Source organism: Lissotriton vulgaris, chromosome 1_2, assembly GCF_964263255.1.
Source record: "Lissotriton vulgaris chromosome 1_2, aLisVul1.2, whole genome shotgun sequence".
NCBI lineage: Eukaryota > Metazoa > Chordata > Amphibia > Caudata > Salamandridae > Lissotriton > Lissotriton vulgaris.
The window spans coordinates 105,658,085-105,685,238 of record NC_141686.1 but is presented as its reverse complement, the minus strand read 5'-3'; the positions used below and the strand labels follow the sequence as shown (position 1 = coordinate 105,685,238).

Here is a 27,154-nt window from a genome sequence, read left to right as displayed (position 1 = left end):
TACCTGCATGATCTGTTGCCAGTTCAATCCAGGTAAAGGCATTCCGGTGGAACAAGGCGGATTTCATCCTCCTGACCATCCTTTTGAAGTCCTTCAGATGGATTATATCCAGATGGACAGATGTAGAGGTTACAAGTATGTCCTGGTAGTAGTATGTGCACTAACTAGATGGACAGAAGCGTACCCAGTCTCAGATTATACTGCTGTGACAACCGCCAGGCAATTGGTGCGCGAGTTTTTCCCCAGATACGGACTGCCCAGTGTCGTGTACTCAGATAATGGACAACCCTTCTCTTCTGAATTAATGAAACAAGTATCCCTACTGTTAGGATATAGTTGGAAATTTCATTGTGTATGACACCCTGAGGCAGCTGGCCTCGTCGAGCGCCACAACCAGACTCTCAAGACAAAGTTAGCAAAGGTCTGTGCAGAAAAAGGCGTGGATTGGATGGTAGCCTTGCCAGTTGCCCTCTTTTACATGCGTATGGTAGCTCATTCCAGAACAGGCCTATCTCCTTAAGAAGTGGTCTTCAGTAGACCACCAAATATGTGGGGTACGCCTATGCCCAAGAAAATAACTGATGTTGACAGTAACATACTGACAGATTACCTGGCTTCCTTGATGTCTGCACTACTCTCTTGTCGTTCACAGGTTGCCGCCGCTTTCCCAGACAACACCGAGGTTAAGGACCACGTCATCGTCCCTGGAGACCTAGTCCTGGTGAGAAATTTTGATCGGTCAAGCCCCCTGGAGCCACGTTGGAAGTCGCCGAAGCTTGTGCTACTGACCACGAGGACGGCTATCAAAGTGGAAGGACGAAAGGGCTGGATCCATGCCCAACACGGCAAGCGATTTTACGGAACCCAAGGAACTTTAATAAAGACAAAGGACAATGCCGATAGTACTAAAGATAGTACGGACTTTACGCCCCCTTTGCTAGAAAAGACTCCACAACAAGAGTATAGGTCCAAGCTAAGATCTGGTAAGTCAGACAGCGTTTAATTGTTTAAGTCCACTAGGTGGTGAATCGGTTAGACAGGTTTTCTGACATGTATAAGATCACGGACCAGATTAGTAGAAAGAGCAGGATGAAAAAGAAGTACTGCAAGATATTACGCAGTAGATGTATAGTAACTCTGATTTTTCTTTCCCTTCTATGCATCACTATAATATGTATCAGCTTGACATTACATGTTTTCTTTCCTCCTATTGCCTCACACGTACACTTTTCCTTTAATACTACAATAGAGCATACATTCAGTGATCTGCCACCCCATGAACTGTCATATCGACTAGCCCTGCGCAACAACACATTCATTCGAATGTTGCACCGTTCCATCAGACCAGCAATGCAACTAATTGCTGGGTATGTGGCCAACTTCCGCCTTATCAAAAGACAAAGGGAGTCCTGCCCTTCTTCCCCTTACCGTTCTCCCACAATGGTTCATGCGGAGCATGGTTTGCTTTAATGACATCACTAGACAACAAGTCCATAGGTGACCAGGATGAATGGATATATGGAAATTTGAATAAAGTAATGAATGAGGCATGTTTTCCAGACGATAACGGACTCCCTCAAAGGAAGGGGACCGATCTAGAGAATGAAGAGTACGAGCAAGGAAATGCTTCCCTTAGCTTTATGATTCTGAATGTTCAGCCCAAGCAAAATACAGGTACACTATTTATTTCAGTCCAACCAGCAAAAGGTGATTTGTGCGTTAGAAAGAAAGGTTCAGTACATATGGGACACAGCGAGTGTAATGCTGTAGTCGAGTTTAATGATAAGGGAAAGTCTTCTTTCAAAGCATCACGCCATTCCTATTTCATTTGCGGTCAGACAGCTTATGTACATCTGCCTTCAGACTGGGGTGGAACATGTTATATAGCATTCCTGTTGCCGCCTGTCTTTCTGGCCCCATCCCATTATCATCGAGATTCAGCCTGTTAGTGATGCGTCTGCTGTTAATACTACTTGTGGAACTGGCTCTTGGAACTGTCGCCCCTTGGAAAGGTTCTGTGGGTTCCACCACTACAGAGAGTTGTTAGTGCGACTGTCTACCAACACTAGGTCTTTTAGTTGTCCTTGAGCTTGGTTCCACTGCCGTGCTAGGCATTCCAGCAATGGACGCATGTGAATTCGGGTATGAGGGACAATGAATATGCAGGAGGCCATCATGCCTATAAGCTGCATGAACACTCGAGCTGGCAAGGAGTGTTGTGGCTGAAATCTTTGAATTAGAGACTGCATGTTGGCTATCCTGGCTGGATTTGGATATGTCTTTGCCACGGAGGTATTTATTGTTGCTCCCAGATATTGTTGTATGTGGGAGGGTTGCAGATGTGATTTTGGGTAATTTATGGAAAATCCCGGGCTGTGCAGTAACTGGATTGTCTGAGACGTTGGGTTTGCACACTGAGTGTATGAGTTGGCTTTTATGGGCCAATCGTCCAGGTAGGGGAACACATGGATGTGTTGCCTTCTTAGGTGTGCTGCTACTACTGCTAGGCATTTTGTAAAAACCCTTGGTGCTGTAGTAACCCCGAAGGGGAGAACTTTGAATGGATAGTGGTGACCTTCTATTGTGAACCTGAGGTATTTCCTGTGAGTTGGATGTATAAGTATGTGAAAATATGCATCTTTGAGGTCTAATTTCTTTTTTTTAAATCTTTTTATTATTTCAAAATACAAACAAGACATGAAGGAGGACCATCATAAATACAAAGAATCAGACAGTACACACTGAGAGTAAACTCAGCGGCAGTAATCCAACGATTTAACAAGGCTCATGGACCCTATTCCAAGTCTATCGCTATGATGTCAAGCTCCCACAATTAGTACAGTATCGTATCCGAGCATAGAGCTCCAGATCTTTAATCAGTACTCCAAGCATGACCCCCTTCGTAATCTATGAACTCCCAAACCCCCACTCCCGCGCTATAATTTAGCTAAAGAACTCTGGGGAAATATTTTTGTCAACCTTTTTAATAGTCTACCGTTTGCCCCAATACCCGCAACTTGGTCCACGAGCATAATAGTGCCTATTTATAAAAAGGGCGAAAGATCTGAGCCCGCAAATTATAGGCCTATTTCGCTCTTGGACAATACTTTAAAGATCCTGGGTAGGGTACTCTATAATAGAGTTAATGACTGGGCTGAGGAAATGGGGGTACTTGACCGTTGCCAAATGGGTTTTAGACGCAAGGTGGGAACCATCGAACAATGTTTAAATTTAAACCTTTTAATTAGCAAATATAATATTGCTAAGGCGTCTCCCATTTACTTGGCGTTTATGGACTTATCGTCCGCATTTGACCTGGTAAACAGGTCAAAATTGTGGTCGATTCTATTGTCGTATGGCCTGGACCCCCCCCTGGTACACTTCCTTGCCTATTTACACAAAGATACAAAGGCACAAGTACGGATTGACATGGAGGGTACACTCTCTGGTCCAATTAATGTAGAGAGGGGGGTGAGACAGGGGTGCGTTTTAGCACCCCTATTATTTATTATCTACATAAATGGCCTGAGAGACTCCTTAAAAAAGGCTACCCAAGATGTCCCTAAAATTAAAGGTCAGCAACTACCGTGCCTTTTATACGCGGATGACGCTGTGCTTATGGGATTAACACCCAACGCCCTACGGGCACTAGTCAGGGATTTTGCATCATATATGGGGAATTTGGATTTAAAAGTAAATTTTAAAAAATCATTCATCATGTCCTGTGGGCCGGGTGCTAAGCAATTAAATTCTATCACGATAGGAGCTGACAAGCTGCTCCTAACTAAAACATTCCCATATTTAGGTATGGTCTTTGCTGCGAACGGCCTGTGGAGTGGGCATATTGCCCACGCCACAGGCAAGTTCTCAAAGGCCATAAACTCTATTTTATCTCTCCCCAAACCGAGGAAAGTTGGAGCAACTAAAGCAATTTTAAAGATTTATAGGCTCCAATGCATCCCAGTGGCAACTTATGGTGCCGAAATTTGGGGGTCGGTAAAAACCCCCTCAATACAAAGAGAAGAAAATCGGCTCTGTAGGAAGCTACTGGGGGCTCCCATTTCATCGTCAGGGTTTATCTGTCACTCGGAGCTGAATGCACCCTATATTAGTGACTTTATTGCAGCCAGGCCTGCATTATTTTGGCTAGCTATCTGGGTAAACGAATATGCTAGCCTAACACATGACATTTTGAGGGAATGTCTGGCTTGTGATAAATGGAATAAGATCCCATGGTTCCGTGGCATACAAGAGAGTCTGTCTAGTATAGACAGGGGCAACCTCTTTGAAAACCCATCTTGTATACAGAGGGCAGACAAAAAAGTAGTCCAACTTGAACTGTATGCCAGTTACAGGGAAAAAAGATTGTCAGAAGAGATAAAGAAACAAACTGTTGTGTCCTATATTAACAATGGTCTATTAACCCAGCAGCTTCCGTTGTATTTGACTCTACCAATGTGCTACTGGGAAAGATCTCTATTGTTCAGACTGAAAGCAGGAACGGTAAAATCTTTACTTTGTTTTCCTCTGGGACACACTGTAGTTGACAAGACTCCGTGTCCCTGTGACGGAACCAGCAAACAAAATGATGTACATTTCTTCTTCATGTGTAAGTTTTATATGAAATACATTAAATGGTTTTTAGCACCATATTTTAAAAAATGTAGACCCATTTCCCTGAACCAGTCTTATTTGATGCTTTTAAGACTGGAGGATGATGAACTCATATTTCGGACAAGCTGTTTTTTAAAGGTTATTTTTAATGTACGTAGAAGTATGGAATACCCATGAATTATTAATGTCTATTGTTTCTTTCTTGCACTTTTGAAATGCGTGACGTAGTAAATGCACTAATAATGTACCTTATAGTGTCTATTGCACCTATTGTAACTGTAATTGTAAATGCCAATTGTTTTAAAGTGTGCTTTTATGGATTTTTGAAATCCGAATAAAAAATTTTGAATTGAAATAGCTAAAGAGTGTTAATAAGGTACTACCCTAGTGTATGATCGGCGTACTGGCCATCTCATCCATTATATTAAGAATCGCTGTAATCACCCGGAAGTCTGGGAACCCCCCCCCGCGCTATTCTCCCCAAGTCCAGAGGAAGCCGCCTGCGCCTGCTCCCCCTCCATCGATGAGCCAGACTCCGAATCTGTATCTGTATCCGCATCCGGCATCCTGAGTTCCACCACTAAGGCCTCCCACGCCCGCGCCGCCTCCAGCGCCCTATCGGTATGGGATGTATGGGCTTGTTGAATTCAAACAGAACTCTCGCTGCCCGCCCACATAAGGAATGCTGCCTTCCATCTAACATAGCTAGGACCAGTCGCTGCCTTCCAGTGTGATGTAATTTCCCTTTTAGCCAGAATGAGTCCCAAATCCATAAACTTGCTAGTTATCTTAGTTTTGCTAGTGTGCGGGAACCAGTGTAGTAGGCACGCTCCTTTGTCCATATCAACCTGCCACGCAGTTACTCTGCAGAGCGATGTAGTTATCTCCTCCCAATATGTTCCGAGCGGAGGACAATCCCACAGCATATGGCTCAGGTCCGCTCCCTGCAACAGACATCGGGGGCAGGTCGCAGTATCTATCCGAAAATTCTGATTAATTTTAGCTGGCGCGAGATATGCCCTATGCAATACAAAGGATGGGATAAGCTGGAAGCTATCATTCCTGGTACCTTTCCATGCTCTCCTAATTATATGTGACCAGGCCGCGTCAGGGATAGCCTTGTCTAAGTCCGCCGCACTGTGCTCCCGCAGTTTTTGTTATGGGTTAAGCCCTTCCCCCAGCATGCGTTTATACAGGCAGGTAACTGCCTTATACGTACCCGCTGCCATCACTACGTATTGGCATGCTCCGCTTAATGGTGGTTCTGAGAGGCCAGCACCACAATGTTTCTGTATGGCTGCAATCAATGCAGCATGTAGCAGGAAATGGCCGCGTGGAAGACAAAAGGTCTCCTGCAACGTGCTATAGGGCAACAGTGTGCCATCCGCGTACAAATCGCCCACCATCTGCAGACCCAGCTCCTCCCATTCCGCTAGACCGGACCAATCACCACCGCGTGGCAACGCCGTAAACATGCCCAGTGGTATCTAGGGTGCGTATGGGCGCTGCACCCCAATTCTAGTATGGAAACATTTCCAACAATGCCTCAGGGTGCCCTCAACCATCGATAAGTCTGCAGTCCTCAGTCGTTGCTGTAAAATCACAAAGGACAGAACGTGCCTCTGCACTTCCGGAACCGTCCCCCTCTCCGGTCCCCGGAACTCCAACGCCACCGCCTGAGGGAGAATCTGGAATTGCGCAGCCAAATAGTATAATTCAAAATCTGGGGTGGCAAGACCTCCCTCGGCTCTCGGCCGTATCAGTGTATCTAGTGCCACTCTGCGCCGTCCTGCACCCCAAATAAAGCTACCCACCGCAGAGCGGAGTTGTCGGGAAAAAGCAGCCGGTATTCTTATTGGTAGGGTCCGGAAGAAATATAAGAGACGAGGAAGCGCCACCATCTTCAGTAGCGCAACGCGGGCTGCCACCGACAACGGCAGAGTCCCCCAAAATCACATGCTACTCCTCAAGCCCCTCATCGCTCTCCCAATATTGCCTTCCATGAGATCCTCCTGGGCATGATACACCTGTGTTCCCAGATAGGGGAGGCATCTCGGCTCCCACGCCAGTCCGGATGGTTACAAGGGCGGGCGCATGTACTAGATACTGGGAAAACGCAGGTCTATGCCCAGTTAACCCGCAGACCCGAGATGCCCCGGAACAGGTCGAGGAGTGTGCGCGCCCCATCCAGGGCGTCTCCCGCTTCTTCCAGAAACGTTAGGAGGTCGTCCGCGTAGAGCGAGATATAGAGCGCATGACCTCGGAGCTGAAGGCCACGGTACGCCTCCCCCCTCCTAGAGCGCACCGCCAATTGCTCAATCGCAAGGGCAAATAGCAGCGGGGAAAGAGGGCAGCCCTGTCTAGTGCCCCGTCCCACCGGGTAGGATGAGGAGACAGGCCTACCCACACGAACCCTAGCAGTCGCCGATGAATACAGTATTTCAGTCCAACGGACATATCCGGCACCGAGCCCGAATGCAGACATAACTGAAGAAAGATAGGGCCATTCTAGGCTGTCAAAAGCCTTAGCAATATCAACCGAGAGGACTATCGCCTGCCCCTCTCTTCCACAACCTCCATCTAATATTCCTATCAACCGACGGATGCTACTGACGGTATTGCTAGTCGGAATAAAGCCAGCTTAATCTGGATGCACCAGCCTTGTCATCAAGGGAAGAAGCCTGGTAGCCAGCACTCGGCGCAGTATTTTATAGTCAGTTGTGAGCATGGATAGAGGCCTGTACGCAGCTGGATCAGTCGGCGGCTTCCCTGGGTTAAGGAGCGGAACAATGATGGCCGCCCTAGTAGAAGCCGGTAGTAGCCCCGTCTGTCTAGCCTCTTGGTACATCATCAATAATCTGGGAGCCAAGAGGTCAATATATGTCAGATAGAATTCAATAGGCAAACCATCGCTACCCGGTGTTTTATTGCGCTCCAATTGCTTAATTGCACAGCGAATCTCAGCCAGTGTGATATCCTGACAAAGAACCTCTGCCTCATCTTCCTCAAGAACGGGTAGCTCCAAGCCCTCTAGAAACGCACAAGTGTCCACCTCGCCAGTCTGCAACTGGCTTGTGTAGAGACTCGCATAGAAGGATCGAAAGCGGTAGTTGATATGATGTTGCTCATATTCCAGCCGTCCCGAAGCGGAAGCTAACACCAAAATGGGCACACATCTCTGGGTGGGGTCAGCCAAATAGGCCAACAATGTGCCCACCTTGTCCTGCTCTGCATTTGCGCGAGCCAAGAAAGCCTTGTGATAGAAACACCGCCGGCGTTCTACCCCCGCTGCTACGGTCTCCTTCCGGGACCGGACCTCGTCACGCGTCCCAGAGCCTTCAGAGTGAGATCTCTCAGCATCCCGTAGGGCCCGTTCACCCGTCTCTATTTCCTGCAGCAGCAACTTCCTAATTCCCACCCACTTGGCAATACAGACCCCGCGGACCACCACCTTGAAGGCGTCCCATTCAAGGGCCGTTGTCGTATCATTGCCCGCATTCTCCTCAAAGTAGTATTCCACCCCATCTATCAGCTCCGTTCGAAAGGCCTGATCCTCCATCATCTCGGGTTGCAACCTCCAGTTAGGTATCCTGGGGCGCTCCAACATCACCAATAGCGTATTATGGTTCGATATGGTGCGTGTTAAATATTCGCTGCAGGCTACCAGAGATGCCAGGTCGGAACTACACAAAATGGCGTCCAGTCGGATGTGCAAGTCATGTAAGGACGAATAATATGAGTAATCCCTATCAACCATATGCTGCGCTCGCCAAATGTCAAGGAGTCCCCAATTTTCTTGCCAGCCGGCACGAGCCCCAGCCAATTTATTAATTGGGGCCGTGGGTAGCGGAGGATGGGACCTATCCATGGACATGTCAACTACTGAGTTAAAGTCTTCCCCCATCAATACCGGTGTGGTGAAGTAATCCGCAAGGACAGAAGACAAAGTCTCCAAGAAGGACGCCTGGTCTACATTAGGAGCATAGATACTGCAGAGATTCCAACCTCTCAATGTGCAACATAGATAAAGATGCATCACGCATTTAAAGCATGCGCTGCTTGTCTGTCAAATTAAATGGGGCAAAGAGGGAGGACACATTCATGTAATTCCAAGGCACTCTACCAGCCTTAAGCGTCTGCAGGGTCCACGCAAATCGCATTATAGAACGCAATTGATTTTGACCATGGTATAACACAGACACCTCATCATGTACAATATCAACAACAGAAGATACATTATTCTTCAACGTGTAAATGCGGGAAGAAAGCATGTTAATATTGTTATCGACAACTGCAAGCACCTTTTCCAAATTAGCTTGATCAATTGCCCTTAGGCGCTTAGCAGCCTCAACCTGTGAAGTTTTCCAGATTTAATTGTAAATCGCATAAATCCATCTTTTAGATCTACCACTAACCGGGCCCTTAATGAAATCATTTAAATCCACATCATCAGTCAGCTTGGATAGATGTAATTTAACTGCAGCCAAAATAGAATGCTGTAGCCAATTCTGACACAATTTGCCTACTGAGTAAGTGGTGACTGTATGGTCAGTATCAAAATGTGGATCAGGCCTGACTTGTGTAAAACCTTCAGCTAAACCCATAAAGTGATGTTGGCAAGAATCAGAACTTCTGTGCCACATCAGCCAACCCTTCGGATCCAAACTGGATATATTACAGGATGAATTGTGCAACATGGTTGGAATTCTCGAATGGAAAACTGTGTGAAATTTTTCCAACCGGAATATTGTTCCAAATCAGGGATAGTAGGGGTATTTAATTTTTTTGAAGTAGCCAATCCAAAGCTTGTTGTCTGGAAAATGGTAGAATTTAAAAACATGATTTGGGATGAGACATGCACGGTGCAAAGCCTCAACGCCTTGTACCTGCCAACTTTTGGAACCCCAAACCGATTTAAGGTCAATGGTTTCCTTCCATAGCTCGTAGCCCTCTACAGCCAATTTGTCTAGAAAGGACTTTGAATACAATAATTTAGTATCGGTAAGTCTAACTTTGGACATGGACTTCTGTGTCATTTTAAAATAAAAGGACTCAGGACTTGATTGATTAAAGTCGGTAAAATAAGAGTACTTTTTTCAAAAATGTACTAGAGCTGCCCTGTAATGGTGCTGGGTAATGTTCCCACTGTGTGTAATTCACAGTACCCCTTCTGGAACTTGTTTTATGCAGATAATGGTTACCAAAATGTTGAAAGCAAAATAATTCACCATAATTAGCAGATTCTAAATATAAATCTTCAGCATCAAAGGCAGCATAATATTTTAAATCCGAGAATAATGATTTTACGGCCTGAACATCCCAATCATCAGAACGTATGTTTTGTTTCACCACATCCCCCATGTTCACTCTGAGTACATTAGGGACATTAACCACTTCAGTAGGGCCATGGATTTGAAATTTAACCGCATCCCACACAATCCCATCAAGAACAAGCCAAGCCGTAATGTTAACAAAATTCAAGTCTCACTTCAGTCTGTGTGCAGAATGTGACTAGGAAAGGGGGCCAAAGTTCCATTAAGATGTCGGATGCATGTTCTCTCCTCGACATAGTGTCCATCAATTTGACGGAAAAAATAAAACAAAACCAATTGACATAAAAAGGTATACTGAAAAAAGCACCAGGTCGAATATATATCCAAGGGGGGATCAAAAATTGTTTTTAAAATAATTTAGCATAAACTGCAAAACGTGAGGGATTTTTCAAATTAACTGAAACAGAGTCAAATGAGAATCTGGATTCTGTGGCCAAACGTGTTTGTAAATCAGGCATCGACAAATCTGCAGGATAGGCGTAATCTAGGTCATCAATGTTATTAATGGGAAAAGTACTTAATAAAGGATTGGGAACAGCAGGCATCTCGAGGGCCACTTCTGGCTCAGCATTAGAGGTAGTGGCCAAAACAGAATTTCTCACAATCGAAGGACAGGAGACTGCTGGTGTCATACTATGAAGAATCGGCCACCCTGTGTATCTTGACATTGTCAATAGAGATAAACCTGTTTTCCTTACGACCTGGAAGTGGTGGTAAAATGACTGTTCTTGTGCCCTTCACTCCAAGAACGTGAACCGGTGCTCGATAGGAAGGACCAAATTCTTTCTTGGTATCGATCTTCTCTCGAACCAGTTCTCCAACTTTGAGTAGCCAGCCAGCCAACTACCGGGATCTGCTACGCAACATCCGATGTGGAGGGCAAATGTTCCTTTGCAAGACTGTCTCTGGTCTTTTGTAAAACATTGCAATGTTCATCTACGTCAAAGGCCGCGGCTTTGGCCACGCAGTCTAGACTGTCAAGGTCAGGGACATACATCTTGATACCAAAGAGCATTTCGTACGGGGTCCGCCCACCCAGAGACCTTCTAGGGAGATTATTAAGAGCACGCTGCACGCCATTGAGATGGGCCAACCAGTTTCTGCCAGTGCCTATAACTCGTGCTGTCAAAGATTGTTTTAAGTCACGGTTCATTCGTTCCACTACACTATTACCCTCAGGTCCGTATGGAGACGAAAACTTGACTTGGACCCCCAACGAAATTATAGCATCCTTATACGCCTTAGAGGCGAACGCGGGACCCTGATCCAAATGGAAGGTACCACAGGCAAAAATCCCTACAAAGACGCAAATCTCTTATGACAGACCGTGAATCAGCGCTGCGATGGGGCCAGACCCACACAAAGCGTGTGCATGAATCAACTGCTACTAAGATGCACTTATACGCAGTATCAGAAGAAAAAGGACCGCAGTGATCTAAATAAACGCAACCCAGTGGTTTATTAGAGATGTACACCTGTGTCTGAGGCGGACGCGCAGCAGTCGAAGGTTTAATTTGCTGGCAAATGTCAGATTGAAGGACATAGTCGCGCGTCTGTTTGTACAGTCCCGCCACCAGAAACGTTGTTGTAGCTGAGTTACAGTGGCCGAGACGCCCGCATGTACAGACGCCACACCTTCATGCGCCGCTACAATCAACGTAGCCCTGCGATCCAAGTTGGGAATCAACCGTTCTCCAACTTCAGGAATTTTCACATAAGGAACCTTATCGGGACTTAAGTGGTATGTGTACTTCGAAGGGAACCCCGTAGGATATTTACCTCCCTTCTCAGAGGCAGCTACAGCTGCCAAGATGTCATCATCTATTTTACTTTTTGACCATGTAACTGCTGCAACTAAATATTTTGATACTGCTGATTTCGCCGCTTCATCAGCAAGCAAGTTACAGACAGCGTGGACTCCAACACGCTGATGGCCGAGAGTATGAATTACAAACACAAGTGGCAACTTCTCCTTAAGTTCAGCCACTCGGACCCAGATCATCTTATGTTTTATTGTGCTACCCTTGGAATCACGAAAGTCATTCTGAATACAAAAGAACAAGTTCTCATTGTAAGAATAGTAAGAATCACTCACAATCAAAGTCGTCACACTAGGATCAGCGTACTCTAATGCAAGCATCAGAGCACGAAGTTCTGCTAATTGTGCGGTGCAGTCCCCTAGTATCTGCGTGTGCACAACACTGGACTTGAACTCATCGTTCACCATGGCACCGACCACAATGGTGCATGCGGAAACGTAGGCAAGTTTAGAGCCATGCGCAACCTGCGCCGAACCATCAGTGTAAATGATGCAATGGAAATCCTCCAAAGGTCGCATGGCTGAAGGAGCCGGATGAACGAATTCATACTGTAAGTACTCCTGCGATCGTAATAAGGAGTCAAAAATAAACGTGACATCCTGGGACGTCAAGGAAGCAGCCCATTGAATCCACCGAGGGTGCAAAGCTTGGTACACTGGCTTTCGTGACTGCCTCCAAGGCAGGACACGTGGTAACAACCAACATGCGCTTTCCCTGTGACAGGGCACGTTCCTTAAGAATTGCCATCTGCACAGCCGTCAAAACTTTCTCCACAGTGGAAAAGCGCAATTCAGCCGAAGTGTACAAGTGTGGCTTGTAAGCAATAGGTACTGTGTCTCCTTCATTAAAAGTCAGGTACGTGAAACCCACCGTCCCAGGGATAATTCTTATCACCAGGTCGGTCTGGTTATCATGAATCAGTAAGAAATTAGAAGCGAGCAGTTCAGCTTGCAAAGACTGCAGAATAGCTGAATGCTCAGGCAGCCAGCATGATTTGGAAAAAGAAGGTTGTATCAAAACATACAAAGGCTTGATACGCTGGGCATATTCCGGAATGTATGTCCTTCCGAAATTCAAGAAGCCCAGTAAAGATTGTAATTTTTTCAGTGTTGTCGGAGCGCGCAGTTGTGCGCATTTCTCCAGGAAGTGAGGAGCCAAACCTTTTCCTTCATTGTTGAGCTCGTAGCGCAGAAACAACACTGTGTACACTGCAATGTGCGATTTTGCAAAGTTGAATTTGTAACCCATATTTGCAAAGGTACAAATTAATCCGTTGACTCGACACAGATGCTCCCAAAGTTCGTCGTCTGTGAGATATATGTCATCCACATACGAACAAGCATCCGGGTCGATTCTCTCCAAAAGAGACTATGCGGGCAGTAAAAATCCCAGGACTATTCTTATAGCCCATAGGCAAACGCCGACATGGTTTTTAGACACCGCCCCAAGTAAAGGGGGGGGGCCATTGGGAACTTAGACCATCCAATCGATGGGCATAAAAACCATTGGAAATGTCAAGCGTGGTTTTAAACCGCTTACGCACAAGACTATTCACTAGGGCAGAGCCATGAGTATTCTATACTGCACAGTTATGGCAATGCAAGTTTAAATGCCGGTAATCCAATACCAAACAATACGAACCGTCTGGCTTGTTTACAGTAAAAAGAGGGTTATTCATCGGTGACACACATGTTTCAATTACATCTTGATATTCCAATTGTTCAAGGATTGCCGCAACGGAAGCCTTGGCTTCTCGCCGTTTGGGATATTGAGGTTGAGGTTGCGGCTGAGACCATAAAGGAATCTCGTGGCTTGGGACAATTTATCCCAACCACATTGATTGCGGTACACAGCCGGCGCTAGAGCCAGAGCCCACTCATCTGCAAAATGCAGAGCATCCTCTTTCGAGACTGTGTTCACGAAACTGGGGAGGATTACCTCCTCCCCTCGCGGAGCTGCAAAAAACAAAAGGTGGGGGCCAGTCAGCCTCCGAACGCAAAATGTCATACGTAGACTAAAGGTTTTCCCAAAATACCCCTTTTATGGTTCGCTGTACGTCACCCTCGATTAACAGGACAATTTCAAAAAGTCTATCAGGGGGAGCAACTCTTGTATCAGCTGTTTCGATCACAACATAAATATCAGTCGCTGTCCCCTTCAGTAGTAGACGCAGGGCCTCTCTCACTATGGTAATCTCCGCCGCGCTGTCCAGTAAGGTCAGAGGCCACGTCAGATTCCGAAGCCGCGCTCTCACTATCTGTGGCATATCGATGCGCTGTTAAAGCCGCGACTTTCTTCTTGGCAAACTGCGGTCTCTTTGGCTTCGAGCCTTCCTGCTTTCCTGCACCTTTTTTCGGGCGGGGCTGGTCACGTCCTTATTGGCCACCCCGACCCCTGCCGCCCCCTCCACCACCGGTCGTTGAGGCAGATGATTCCTGAAAGCCTAAAATCGATCAGGAGATTTATCATCGCGCAAGTCATAAACACGTTCAGATTGCGCAGGCAACGGAGACGCAGGACGAGAAACTTGTGTTTGTTGTTGTTGCTGTTGCTTTCCCTGTTTCTGTTTTTTAGGCCAATTCTGTTTCTTGGACTTGGGCTGAACTTCAGTTTCCGAAGCTTGTCCCTGGGGCTGCTTCTTCTCCTTAACAGAAAAGGCTTAAGTCACTTACTATTGCGACCCACGGTTTTATAAGCCGCCACAATAATTTTCGCTAACTGACGGGGTTTCTCGGCATCGGGAAGCGCCACCAAAGCGTTTGCAACCTGAAAGTTCACTGCATCCCCCTTGACATTAGCAAGGATGAGATCACAAATCACATCAAAGGTGCCACACAGGCTCATACCCAACTCACCGCAGACTACGGTCCGTGATCATCTTGAACACGTTTAAGGACCCTAGGCAGCACTGCCATAGACTAGGTGCCGTAGCACCTTGCATAGACCGCTGCAAAAGTCTTACCCCAGGTCTCACAGTCAACGAGTTCAGGGGCCAAATCTTTCGGCAAACTTAGCGTTAGAATCCGGTGTTTTTCACCAGGAGTCGTATTAGGAAATACAGCTTCCAGCTGGTCAAATTTCTCGGCAAGCCAGAAAGGAAAATCATCCTTATCCTGGGGCTTCTTGCCCATTACAGCATTGACCATGACAGGACTGAGTTTCAATTGTTTTGGAAACAAAAGAGGCCCCTACCTTAACGGATGAACCCTAGTAGGGATATTACACTGCTGAAAAAACTGACCTGTACACCGGGTTATGTGTGTATTTCCAAAATTTTATCACAAGTTGTTATTTGATAGATTGACTGACACCATGATATGTGAATTTATAAAACTTCTTTTTAATTATCTTTTTTTTCCTTTTTTTCCGCAGATGATATAAAAAATTATTTTTGTCTTTGTTTTTGTACAATTTTTTTTAGCAAAGAAAGTCTTTTTTATATATATATACATAAATATACATATAATCACAGGGATTTCTGATACATGATCTGGTACATATAACAACAATTGATTTTTATTGCTCAATACAAAACCGAATCCAACGCGTTTCGGCGAATGGCCTTCATCAGGAGTTCTGTATTTTCAACTGTTGATTAGGTACTTGAGCGTCTAGTTAGTATGCGCAAGCAGTGTGAGTTTTAGAAGGACGGAGATCTTGGAAAACGTTAAAATCTGCTAAGTGGTTTACTCTGACATTAGTTCTCAGGGAACTCAAATCCACGTCACGTTCAATGTGTTGTGATATACGATGTATCCGTGACACTTGCTGCTAGCAGGTAATGATAATAGTTGTAAGTACAGTATACGTGTTCAGGGGCTAAGACGGACAGCTATGTCTGACTCATTGGCGCAATGGTGAGTACTTCAAGATCAGCATCTTATAATTGTCCCTTCTCAATTGTACGGGCAAGACGGGAGCACGCAGTATTTTGATTTCCAAAGAGGATCTCATCTTTACTATGGATTAGTGCCATACCAGTAGAAGATATAACCACAGATATCCCCTTAAATCCTTGAGAAGGGACAATTATAAGATGCTGATCTTAAAGTACTCACCATTGCGCCAATGAGTCAGACATAGCTGTCCGTCTTAGCCCCTGAACACGTATACTGTACTTACAACTATTATCATTACCTGCTAGCAGCAAGTGTCACGGATGCATCGTATATCACAACACATTGAACGTGACGTGGATTTGAGTTCCCTGAGAACTAATGTCAGAGTAAACCACTTAGCAGATTTTAACGTTTTCCAAGATCTCCGTCCTACTAAAACTCAGACACTGCTTGCGCATACTAACTAGACGCTCAAGTACCTAATCAACAGTTGAAAATACAGAACTCCTGATGAAGGCCATTCGCCGAAACGCGTTGGATTCGGTTTTGTATTGAGCAATAAAAATCAATTGTTGTTATATGTACCAGATCATGTATCAGAAATCCCTGTGATTATATGTATATTTATGTATATATATATAAAAAAGACTTTCTTTGCTAAAAAAAAATTGTACAAAAACAAAGACAAAAATAATTCTTTATATCATCTGCGGAAAAAAAGGAAAAAAAAAGATAATTAAAAAGAAGTTTTATAAATTCACATATCATGGTGTCAGTCAATCTATCAAATAACAACTTGTGATAAAATTTAGGAAATACACACATAACCCGGTGTACAGGTCAGTTTTTTCAGCAGGACTGAGTTTCAAACCACCCTGTCCGGCCGGAAGCGCCGCAACTCCCCGGGCCTCCACCCGGAAGATTACGGCCCATGTAATGTAATGTAGGCTCTAATCACGGCAATTGCGACTACATGTAGTCTTCGCAGTTCAGCTAGGTTACAATTGCCGTGTAGAGGATGAGGAGTAAATCCAGCCAAAACAGGTCAACTCGCGCCTAGAATGGACAAAGGATCTAACCTCGGAGTGCTCAAAGTATGGGGTAGGGCGCCACCAAACCAAACTCGATGCTGCCAAACGTCAATAGGAACTTCCTGTGCCCTGTACAGAGTATATTCATTCGGTACAACCGTGGGAGTGTACGTGTGGAACATACCAGAATTAGCTTCCACCTCCGGAAATGTCACCCACGAATAAAACAGTTCGTAAGGGTAAGCAGCATCCGCACTCACCACCATGATCCCAGCCAAGCCTTCCAAAGGTACATTGTAAATCCGCAAATGATCTCGCACCGCAATGAGACTATGCTGCGGAATGTCCACGGCAGCCATGACAGCACAGGAAATAATAAAAACAAATAAACTTTGTAGCACAACTGGGTAGTAATTCAAGGAAACAGTTTTAGTAAGATTCAAGCTTGAAAAGACCTATTTCAAAAATAGGTAGGTTTGTTCCGACACCACCGTTTTCCGGAAACGACAGTGAAGGGGTTAAGGATTGAATGATATACTACTTGAGTCTCATGATATAAGGCCAACAACGTATGGGCGCCATGTAGCGGGAATTCCGTTCTCCTACAGAACTGTGCATAGAGATTCGGAACCTCAGTGAATTAGCATGGCCCAAAACTCACCTCAGTACCCAAAATCCCCTTACCGAGCTAGCTACAGTGTCTCATTGGTCATAACAAACTCCCAATGTTTAGACAAACCAGAACATGAACTTAGATTACCTCAGGAATCGTGGAACACATGTACACTCTTTCGCTATATAATCATTTCAAACCAGAACGTGGAGTAAATGAGGACATGTGCATATTTGAAATATTTATTTACTAATACAGGGTTCTCAAACGCTGTATCTTATATAATACAAGCAAACATATATTATAAGAAACAAAGTTATCAGCATAGTTACTAGTCCATAAAAAGCGAACGGTGACAGCATACTAAAATGCTGGAATGAATAGGAATTAACACCTATTTCTCACCCTCCCTATTTAGCATAGTATATTATATCTATGAAGGTCTCTTTTGGGTTTTAGCAGGGCGGGCCCATACCTCAAAATCTCAGTGGCAGAGGATCACATCATCTTCCACCAGCTCTCTGCATGCGAAGCACCATCAAGTGTGTTACGTGTGTTTTCAGCAAAGCAATATAAAACCCGCTTATAGCCAGATTTTGGCAGCAGCTGCATTTGTGTTATGTCTAGGAAGGTGCGAAGAGCAGACCTCATAACAACACTGTGTCGAGTTATCCTTGTAGGCTTCAGCACTCACTGTGCAGACAGTGTACCAAGCAAAGCTGATATCAGAGCAATAACATATTATTTCTCAAGTAAATCACAACGCTCTTCTAGGTTGAAAGTTAAAATAACAGCTATGTGTCGTGTGCAAAATGAAGCAAAAGGAAAAATGGCGTTTAAACATTTAATAAGCTCATGCTGCGGGTAGAGCAGATGAGGACGGTACAGATGGCTCTGATGCACGGGAGAGTTGCAGATGGGGCACTGCCATACATAGTGCGACACAATGCGGCAATCTGGCAGCGCTTCTTGGAAAAAATCTTACCGCGGGCCCCATTTCACAGGGAGTTGCCGGTATGGATCCTGGCCCCAGTGGTGGCCATGGAAGTACTTATGCCCTTCCGAGAGTGGAGAACAGGTGGTTGCAAGTTATTGGCTGACCTTTACCCGGATGATACGTTCCTGTCCATCGAGCGGGCAACGGAGACCTTCGGACTCAGTGGGGGCCAATACCTACACTATAGGGGCCTTCAAGAAATGGCACGGGATACCTGGCCACAATTCCCTGAGGCACCCCGACGTCCCATACCCTCAATATTATCCTCTCCTGTGGTAGGGGTAGGAGGCTGATAACCCTATTGTATTCGGCCATGCAGCAGGACTCCACCCGGCCGGTCCCTCCGGCCTGGGCGGCCTGGGAGACTGACCTGGGGATTGTTCTGGAACCGGAGCAGCGGAAACGAATAGGCACTCTTACCTGAAAGGTGTTGTGTAATGCAAGGTTTAAATTAACTCATTTTAACTTTATGCACCGCACATATGTGACTCCGGACACCTAGAGACGTATTTCCCCGGAAAAAAGGGAAGATTGTCCTAGATGTGGTGCGGCAGGAGCGGCCTTCCTCCATCTGGCTTGAGACTGCCCATTAGTTAAAGCCTTCTGGCAGTCAGTGGTGGTGCACATTCGTACAGTTACCGATCTCCGGATAGAGCTGACTCCCCTTCATTGTTTGTTAGCCTTGGTCCCCAAACCCAAGAAGCATAATCTGTCGTACAAAATGTTACAACTGCTTTTGGTATTGGCAAGGAGAAGGGTAGCGATTACATGGATGGGACAGAAGGCCCCTTTCGATAGCTCCCTTGGCCAAGAGAGCTACCACTACCTGGCAGAGAAGGGCCAAATGATCCTCCGACATGTGATGAAAGGACGGTGGCATGGAGAGAGGATTAGTCTCGAAGGTGAGGGAGTAGCCCCTTTGGACTATTTGCAAAACCCACCTGTCCAATGTGATGTTCTGATAGTGGGGGAGGAGGGTGGCATAATTGAGGGTAGTCACCCCAGGTAAAGTGCCCATTTGCCCTTCCTGCTACTCCCCTAAAACACCCCTACAGTTTGTATTTAGGTGGCTTCCCCAGACCTGGAAACTAGTTCCATGCCGACCTGAGAAGGATGAAGACAACACCATACAGCGAAGCCTGAGGATGACTGACTTGATCTCAGTCCTAACTGCCAGTCTCCAGCTTCAAAGACCCTGCAAAGAAAACGCCTGTCCTGCAGCCAGCGACTACCAGAACCAGAGGAAAACTGCCTTCCCTTTGACATAGAACAGAGACTTCAGAGTATAGTGGCTCTGCCCCCAAGAAACTTACACAAAGGACTCGAGTGCCCTGTGGATCAACGAATATTGCCCACTCAGCACCCAATGCCTATGGGCTGTGTCCACATGGACCACCGACCCAGTAGACATTTAGCAGCGATCCTGACCTCAAGTCCAGCATTGGTTGACTCCTACCGGAGTCCACGACGACACCAGCAGCCTGAATCCAGAGGCTCTCCCCAAGCGCGACCGGCTCCGGTAAGAAGAATCAAGACGTCTAAAGGCACCCCTGCACCCGAAGCCCCTCTGCCTTAGTGAGCTGAACAGAAGCTGCCCCTACATCTCTACTTTCCTCTGCTGTCGCTGATCTCCTTCCTACAATCTCCAGGCTGACACCTGCAGCCTGTCTGTCCGAAGCAAATTCTCCACTGAAAAGCATTAGCAGCCGGACACTGTATTTGCACCATGCACCCGACTGCCCCTGTGCTGCTGGTGGTGTATGTTTGGTGCTGCTTTTTTGGCCCCCTGGGCTTGCTCAAAGCCAAAAAGCTTGGCCCCTGCAACAGATGTACATACCTGCAAGCAGTGTGGCTTTGAGCACACCGAGTCGCCATTGAAAAGCCTCGGGCCAAACTCGGATTTTGCCTTCTGCACCCGGCTGCACCATGTGCAGCTGGTGCAGTTCTGGTACTCCCCTGACCCTTGCTGACCTTCGGTCCCGAAGACTGGAACTGTGAGTCGCATACTTACCTGTACAACCCCATTATTGTTTTCCTAAATAGGATAACATTGAACTCTGAAAACTGCACAAAAACGGTCGACTTTTGAAAGTCATAAGTATTTTTCCTGCAAAACCTACTTACCTTACTGCGAAGATCTCGGCCTTAAAATAAAACTCAAACAAACCTTTTTTTTTTTATAAGTTGGTTGTATCTCCTTTTTGAGTTGTGTCCCTTATTGGTTAATGTTCTGCAAAAAAATGTCTTGCACTCCTCTGTGTTAGGTCTAAGGCTGCTCGCCTATACTACCACTAATAAAGCACATTGGGTTTGCACTGACCCCTGTACACTTTTGGGGAATCTCTTGACTGTGCACGGTATACCCACCTAGTGAAATACCATACACAGAGCCAGATTCCTACACGACAAAAAGGAGAGCCACACCAATATTAGAAAAATTGGCTTCTTTCTCTGTATATTCTAAGACCAAGGTTCAAAGGGGAGTACGTTTCTCATAAGAAATACTTCTCAATTTAAAAAGTGGACACAGTTAAATTTTCAGTTGAGCAATGTTAACCTATGGGAGGAAAACAAGAATGAAGTTTTGTAGGTAAGTACACTACTTACAAATCCAGACTTCGAGGTTTCAGGTCAACACAAGGCAAGGTTCAAGTTCGCACCAAGACTGCACCACTAGCGGCATAGGGACGGCCGGGTGTAGAGGTCACATTCGGGGTCGGGTGCCCAAGTTTAACCAATGGACACTAAGGGTGATTGAAGATGAGCTGTACACAGGTAAGTAAAGGGGTGTTCGGGGTCATCACCGGGGATTTAGGCAAGCATTGGAGGGGCGAGAGGGCAGCATCAAACATGCACCATCGCAGCACAGGGGCAGCTGGGTGCAGACTGCCAACAGTGTCCGGCGTCCAACAGAAGCCAATGCGGAGAAGGAGAGATCGGTTTCGGGAAGAGAATGCACGCTCCGGCCAGGATGCAGAAAGAAGAGAACCAACAGACGTCCAGGAAAGTAATGATGCTTGGCGACTTAGGAACACGTTGGTCAAGCTTCACAAGGCCCAGGGGCTTTGGGTGCAGGGGTGGCCTTTGACGTCAGAAAAGGCTTATCAGATATGGTTGTGGTTAGGGAGACCTTCAGGGTGAAGCTACAGGTGTCTGTGTCGTGCCCAGGAGGAATAAACCCTAGTAAGACTTGGGCTCAGAACCGCTGGGAAACCTGCTTATGACCGGTTGGCCATGTGGGCTCGGGCCAGAGGCATTGGGTGCAGAGGTGGGTATAGTGGTCGGGTTTCATGGTTCTGCAGGGCTCAAAAGTCCTTGGCTGTCCTCAGGAGCTCTTGAACTTTATTGAAGGCAGGCAGCTCTTCCAGGATTTTGGAGGTCGCTAGGCCTGTAGGACGAGTCTACTTTTGTTGCAGGGGCGAAAGGCAGCAGACAGGCTGTAGGGTTGGCGCAGTGTCAGTCACTGGTCCTTCTTTCTTGCTGTTGCGGGTCTTCAGTGTCCGGGCTTCGTGGGTCATCACAAATCTGACTTTAGAGTCTTAGGGTGCCTACTAAATACTAGTTACAGGGGAGTGACATGTAGGAACTGATCGGTCCCTTACACGGGGTGTCTATACCCTCAATTATGCATCATCATGTGGGAGGGGGCATAGTCCTAGCCCTGATTGGATAAGTCCCACCATCTTCAAGATGGTGGGCACTGAAACATGTGCCTCACTTTGGCTTCAGCACCTGAGAGGCAAAGTTGGCAAAGAGGGTTGCATCTCCTATTCTCACTTAGCTTTCTTGTCGGTTCTCTCACCAAAAGAGGGGGTTTGAACAGTGAGCTGACATCTGCTGCTAGCAGCAGAGTCTGTGGTCGCATTACAAAGGAGGCAAGGCCTTTGAAGCTTCCCTTTTGAGCACTGAGCCTGCCTGGGAGATGCGGTGTGACACGTTCACCCAGAATGAGCTTTGTCTCAGAGAGCAAGGGCTCCCACCTCATGGGTCCAGACACATGTCTGGTGGTGGCTGACTGGCTAAAGCTAGTCAAAGACCACACCAGGGTTGGTAGGTTTTCTGGGGCATTTCTGAGGTGCTCTCTGGGTATATATATATATATATATATAATAAATACAACACTGGCATCACTGGCATCAGTGTATATTTATTGGGAGCAGTTGTTTGGCATCATACACTCCTGGGTTCAGTGAAGCCATCACAGTGGTGCTGGGGAACTCAAGATGTCGAATTTCAAGTCCTTGTATCATCTATGGGTCCCTTTGTACTTACAATATTAAGAATAGACTTAAATATTGTAGGGACATATCTGCTCAGGCAGCTACGCCCAAACCTGAGATATAGTAAACAATGCCCTAGCGTTTGTAAATCCTGCTAGAGGGGATACCTTAGGCAGTGCTGCTTTGCAGGGCACACAGGCAGTGTGCCATGTCGATTTAGTTGTTTTTCTCTGCACCGATGCATTCAGGCTGCCATGGATGAATTTGTCTTCATTGTTTGAAATTCATTCTAGTATAAACAGAGGGACTGATAAAATCCATCACAACTGGGATATCGGTGCAGAAAAGAAAGAAAGTTTTTTTGTTGATTTCTGTCATCTCTCCTTTTGTACACATTTATTTTAATAAAAAATATCATGTATGATCTTGTTCAACAGCCTTGAAAAAGTCGCAAGAAAAGCGACGAAACACGTGTCTGCTGTAGCTGTACCACTGTTGGATCAACTGAACGACTATGATGAAGATTGCTTGCTTAACTAATTATACATTGACCACTTTTTTTAATATTAAACACACTTTGCTGATCGTGGATATTCAGCTGTTTATTTGTATGTGCTGTGCTCTGTCTCTGGTTCAATTAGTATTTGATATATGCGGAAACTTCTACATATATTGTGTCATACAATAGGTGGCACGGTATTGTGACAATGAGCACGCTTGAATTACAGGGGGGTCTGATGTGGTGCAGATCGTGTTACAGTTTTAGGGAAGGCGCCTTGTGGACCTGGATGGCAGGCACCCTGTGCACTTGCATTCAAAACTACTTCATTTTCCAGGCACAAAGTGGGAGACTAACCATTTCAGAAGAGGCACTTTCTCATAGACACTACTACCAAAAGGCTGCTGACATACTCCTAAGTACACTAGAACACCATTATGAATAAACATTATCGCCTTTTGGCAATATTATTTTTGATGCACTCACCTACGATACTAGAAGGCAAAGTGGGCAAATAAAAAGCACAAATACGAGGCTGATAGAACTGTGCAGGCTTTGTTTCTATTAAGAAAGTTTGTGGTTGTAGCTCGAAACCAAGCCATCTACTTTGATACTGTCGATTTGTGTACTGGAATGTGGTATTTCATTGGATTTAGAAAGCACAACGCGAGAGGCTAAACAGGACAGTAATCCTCACATCAGGAAAACCATGCTTTAAATAGCTCACTGAAAGAATAGCAAACATCCTTATACATCCCTCTTCGACAAATATCAAATTTTGTACATTGTACTCATTACATACACAGCCAAACCAATGAACACCAAGCACTTTGCTTACCACTGCAAGTCTTGTTATCAGCATTAAGAGAGTAATGAGCTGGGCATCCACAGACATAACCACTGACAGGCACTGCCAAGCAGAGGTGGGAGCAGTGCCCATTGCTGGAGACACACTCGTTCCATCCAGCCTGCCGGGAGGAGTGGAAAACTAGGATATCCATCACATAATCCAAATGGGCCTGGATGATCGTGCGGTTTTGGCCACTAGTCTTGTTGGCACGCTCAATGCTACGCCGGCTCCAGTCTGTCCAATAGATGTAATCATGGTACTGAGTCAAACCAAAGGGATGCGGCAGGTCATCAGCTATCACGTCGCGATCAAGACCTAGTTTTATAAAAAAAATTGAAAAAAATGGGTTAAGACAAGCCAGGCAGAAAGATTTTTTTTTATGATACTGAAAAACATGTGTTTAATACTTCTGCAGAAAAAATCTTCGATACTTATCAGCTAGGCAAATAAATCAGCCAACTTCTGCCATTAATCCATTTGCACACTGCTGCTATGCTGTGCATTCTAAAGAAGCAAGCTCTGCCTTTCACCTTACATAAACTAAGACTCTAAAGCTGCTTGTGACTGTACAGCACTCACTAGACATCAAGCCTGCTGATTAAATTAGGATTATGCACACCAAAATATAAAACTACTGTCTTGATTATATAGCATCAAAGAGCTCTGGCTTACCACTTACGTGACCTGCCTATATTAAAGACTGATGCTGTACACAGGTCTGCTCAGATACCTCAGCTTTCGTTTACAGAGAGATTCATAGAGGAACTTTAGATTATATGGAGGGCCACCTACAATGCCTGCTGAAGGGCATCATGCAGTTTCGTAATCTGGACTTTCAGCATCTCATATACAGAAATATCTTCCAAGTTTGGAACAGCGTGTCTGAAATATTTCACATAAAATAGGTTTAAAAAAATGCTAGGCCCGATCGATTAATGTGTGCAATAAAGGTGCCACTTTGGCAATATATTTGTATCTGTTAATAGGAATCCACACTAAGTAAGGCTTGTGATGTTTTGTCAGAAAAAGCTTTATTAAAGTTAGATGTAGCACTCGGCGAATGGAGTCAGTCCAGTAGGTCTTATCTCAACAAGAGCAAGCAATCAGGTTTTTGAATTTATGGTCTTTCTCACTGCCCAGTCACTCCATTAACTTCTGCTCCAATATTCTGGGTTCTCCTAACTCCCTCTGCATTTCACTCTTACTACAATCAGCATGCAGCCACAAATTTAGGCCTTTAAATAAGAAGGCTCGGTCTCTGGTGGACATGGCTTTAATCGTAGCTGATGTGAGGGAATGCAGTGAATTATATGGTGTGGTTGAGTGACCTCACCGTGCAACACACTACCAACCCTTTAAGACTAGTCCGGTTTGAGACCAGTCAGGTTTGGTTTGTTAAACCTTAGATCAACCCTGAGTAGATGTTGGTCTGAAGTCAGGCCTACACAAAGGAACAAGCTATTAAAACACACAAAAACAATTGAAGAAAGAAACTCACTCAAGAAATCGACACAAATTTGTTAAAATAGAGCATATTTTTATGAATTTATGGGCACCAAAGAAAAAAGATCCACCAGAGGGTTCTGAAGCTATTGATTCTCCAAGAAACAATAAATAGGAACTTCTCACTTAACCGGGGGACATTGGAAATTCAACGAATTTTACATTTAAAAATGTTTCAAGAAAAACTTTCACAAGTTTGAATGTAGATACTTAGAGTTACTTTGGTCGACCAACTCCAGCAGGGAGCCAGTGAAGGGGACAAGCAAGGTCCAAAGAAACAGTTACCTCCTTAAGAAAAGCAGTCTTTAGTCCAGTTCCAATGTCAGTGGCTCCTTGCCACTTACCTCTACAAAGTGGTCCTGATGCATGGGATACAGGATGCTGAAGGATGTTGAAGATTATGTGCAGTCTACGGGATCTTCCTGGGTCTCCTACTCCACGGTCAGGTGAGGTGATTCTTGCCGCAGGGGTTGAAATCCATCAAAATCTTCTATGGGTCAGCCGAAGTCCAGTTGGCACTGGGCTACCAGTCAACTGACACAAAGGTTTCTTTCTTTGGGTAGTATCTCTCCTTCTAGGCAACTACACTTTGCTCCAAAGACTCTCCATCTCCCGGGTCTAGCAGCTCTGGGTACAACCTTTGAGCATCAGGTCCGGCTCTCTTGGGCTGCATAGCTGGGAGGACTAACTATAGGGGTACCTGGGCTACCAACTCGTCCAAGCAGGCTTCTTCAGCTTTTATGGCCATGTGCTGCAAACAAGAAGTCAGCTAATTGACTCTTGGAGTCTCGCCTCAGACTGGGCTAGGGAGATTACTTCTCCATGAGAAGGACAGAGCATACACAGTCCTTTCCTTCGATAGTCCAAGAAGCAGCAGCTGCAGTCCAACTTTGATACAACCTTTTCTGCGCCGGTTCCAGAGTCAGCAGGGCAGTCCTCCTTTGGTCCTCTTCTCCAGTCAAACGAGATCTGAAAGGTGCCAAGGATGCCATTTTATGCCCAAAAGTGCCCCCAGGGGAGGTCTCCATCATTAGCCAATGGGCTACCAGGTTGTCTCCCACCTGATGGCCACTTCTTGTGAAATGGGGCATCTGGCTATCCCAAAGAGCACTATTGTGCCAACTCTAATGTTGTGCACTCCTCTCTTGGGGTGTGGAGCTTGGTAGCCAACCCTAGAGGTGTTGCTACCTGTGAGCTACAGGCACATGGAACAAACAGTTTGGCAGTGTTTCCCACTGTATCCCTGAAGCCAACCAGTCTACCAGAATAATACAGCAGAACCTCTCTAGTGTGTTAACCATTTGCCATACAAAGGTAGCTTCCCATTTGAAGCTCTCCTTTTGGGCCAACACTCTGTGGCTTCCTTCCAAGAGGAGGTGACACCACATCCAGTGGTTAGGCATCTATTGTTACCTGTCCTGGTAGCCATTAAAATGTCTTCCTAGGCAGGTAAAAGGCTGTCTAGTGGTCAGACCCAGTAAATGACCACCGGAAAACTGGGTAACAAGTTACATACATTTCGAATTGGGCATCTAGTCCAGCTTAATGTAGCAAGTTGTTTGATACCTTGAAGTACCAACTTTGGTAGCCCAATTCACAGGTTAGCACAGCTGTGTGCTTCAGCAACAAACTTTGTACTTGCCAATGGTGCTGCCAGCCTCTCTCCCAGTAAAAAAGACAATTGTGTGTGTTTACCTCTAGAACATGTTAAACAAGTACTACTTTACAAATATGCTGCACCCTATCTTAGGACTCGATAGCCCTGCTGTAGGGGTGATTTACAAACATTAACAAGCATTGGCATAGCCAAAAGGTCTCGCCTTTGGGACCTTATA

At 45.7% G+C, this 27,154-nt stretch overlaps 1 protein-coding gene across 1 annotated transcript in view; it reads right to left on the bottom strand.

Moving 5' to 3' along the window:
• The window catches only part of LRP6 (LDL receptor related protein 6), a 1,045,411-nt gene that overhangs the window by 475,822 nt on the left and 542,435 nt on the right, over positions 1–27,154 (bottom strand). Inside the window, exon 12 of the mRNA XM_086952928.1 lies at positions 23,805–24,131. Within this exon, the coding sequence (XP_086809054.1) occupies positions 23,805–24,131 (327 nt within the window). The remainder of the gene's footprint in view (positions 1–23,804; positions 24,132–27,154) is intronic.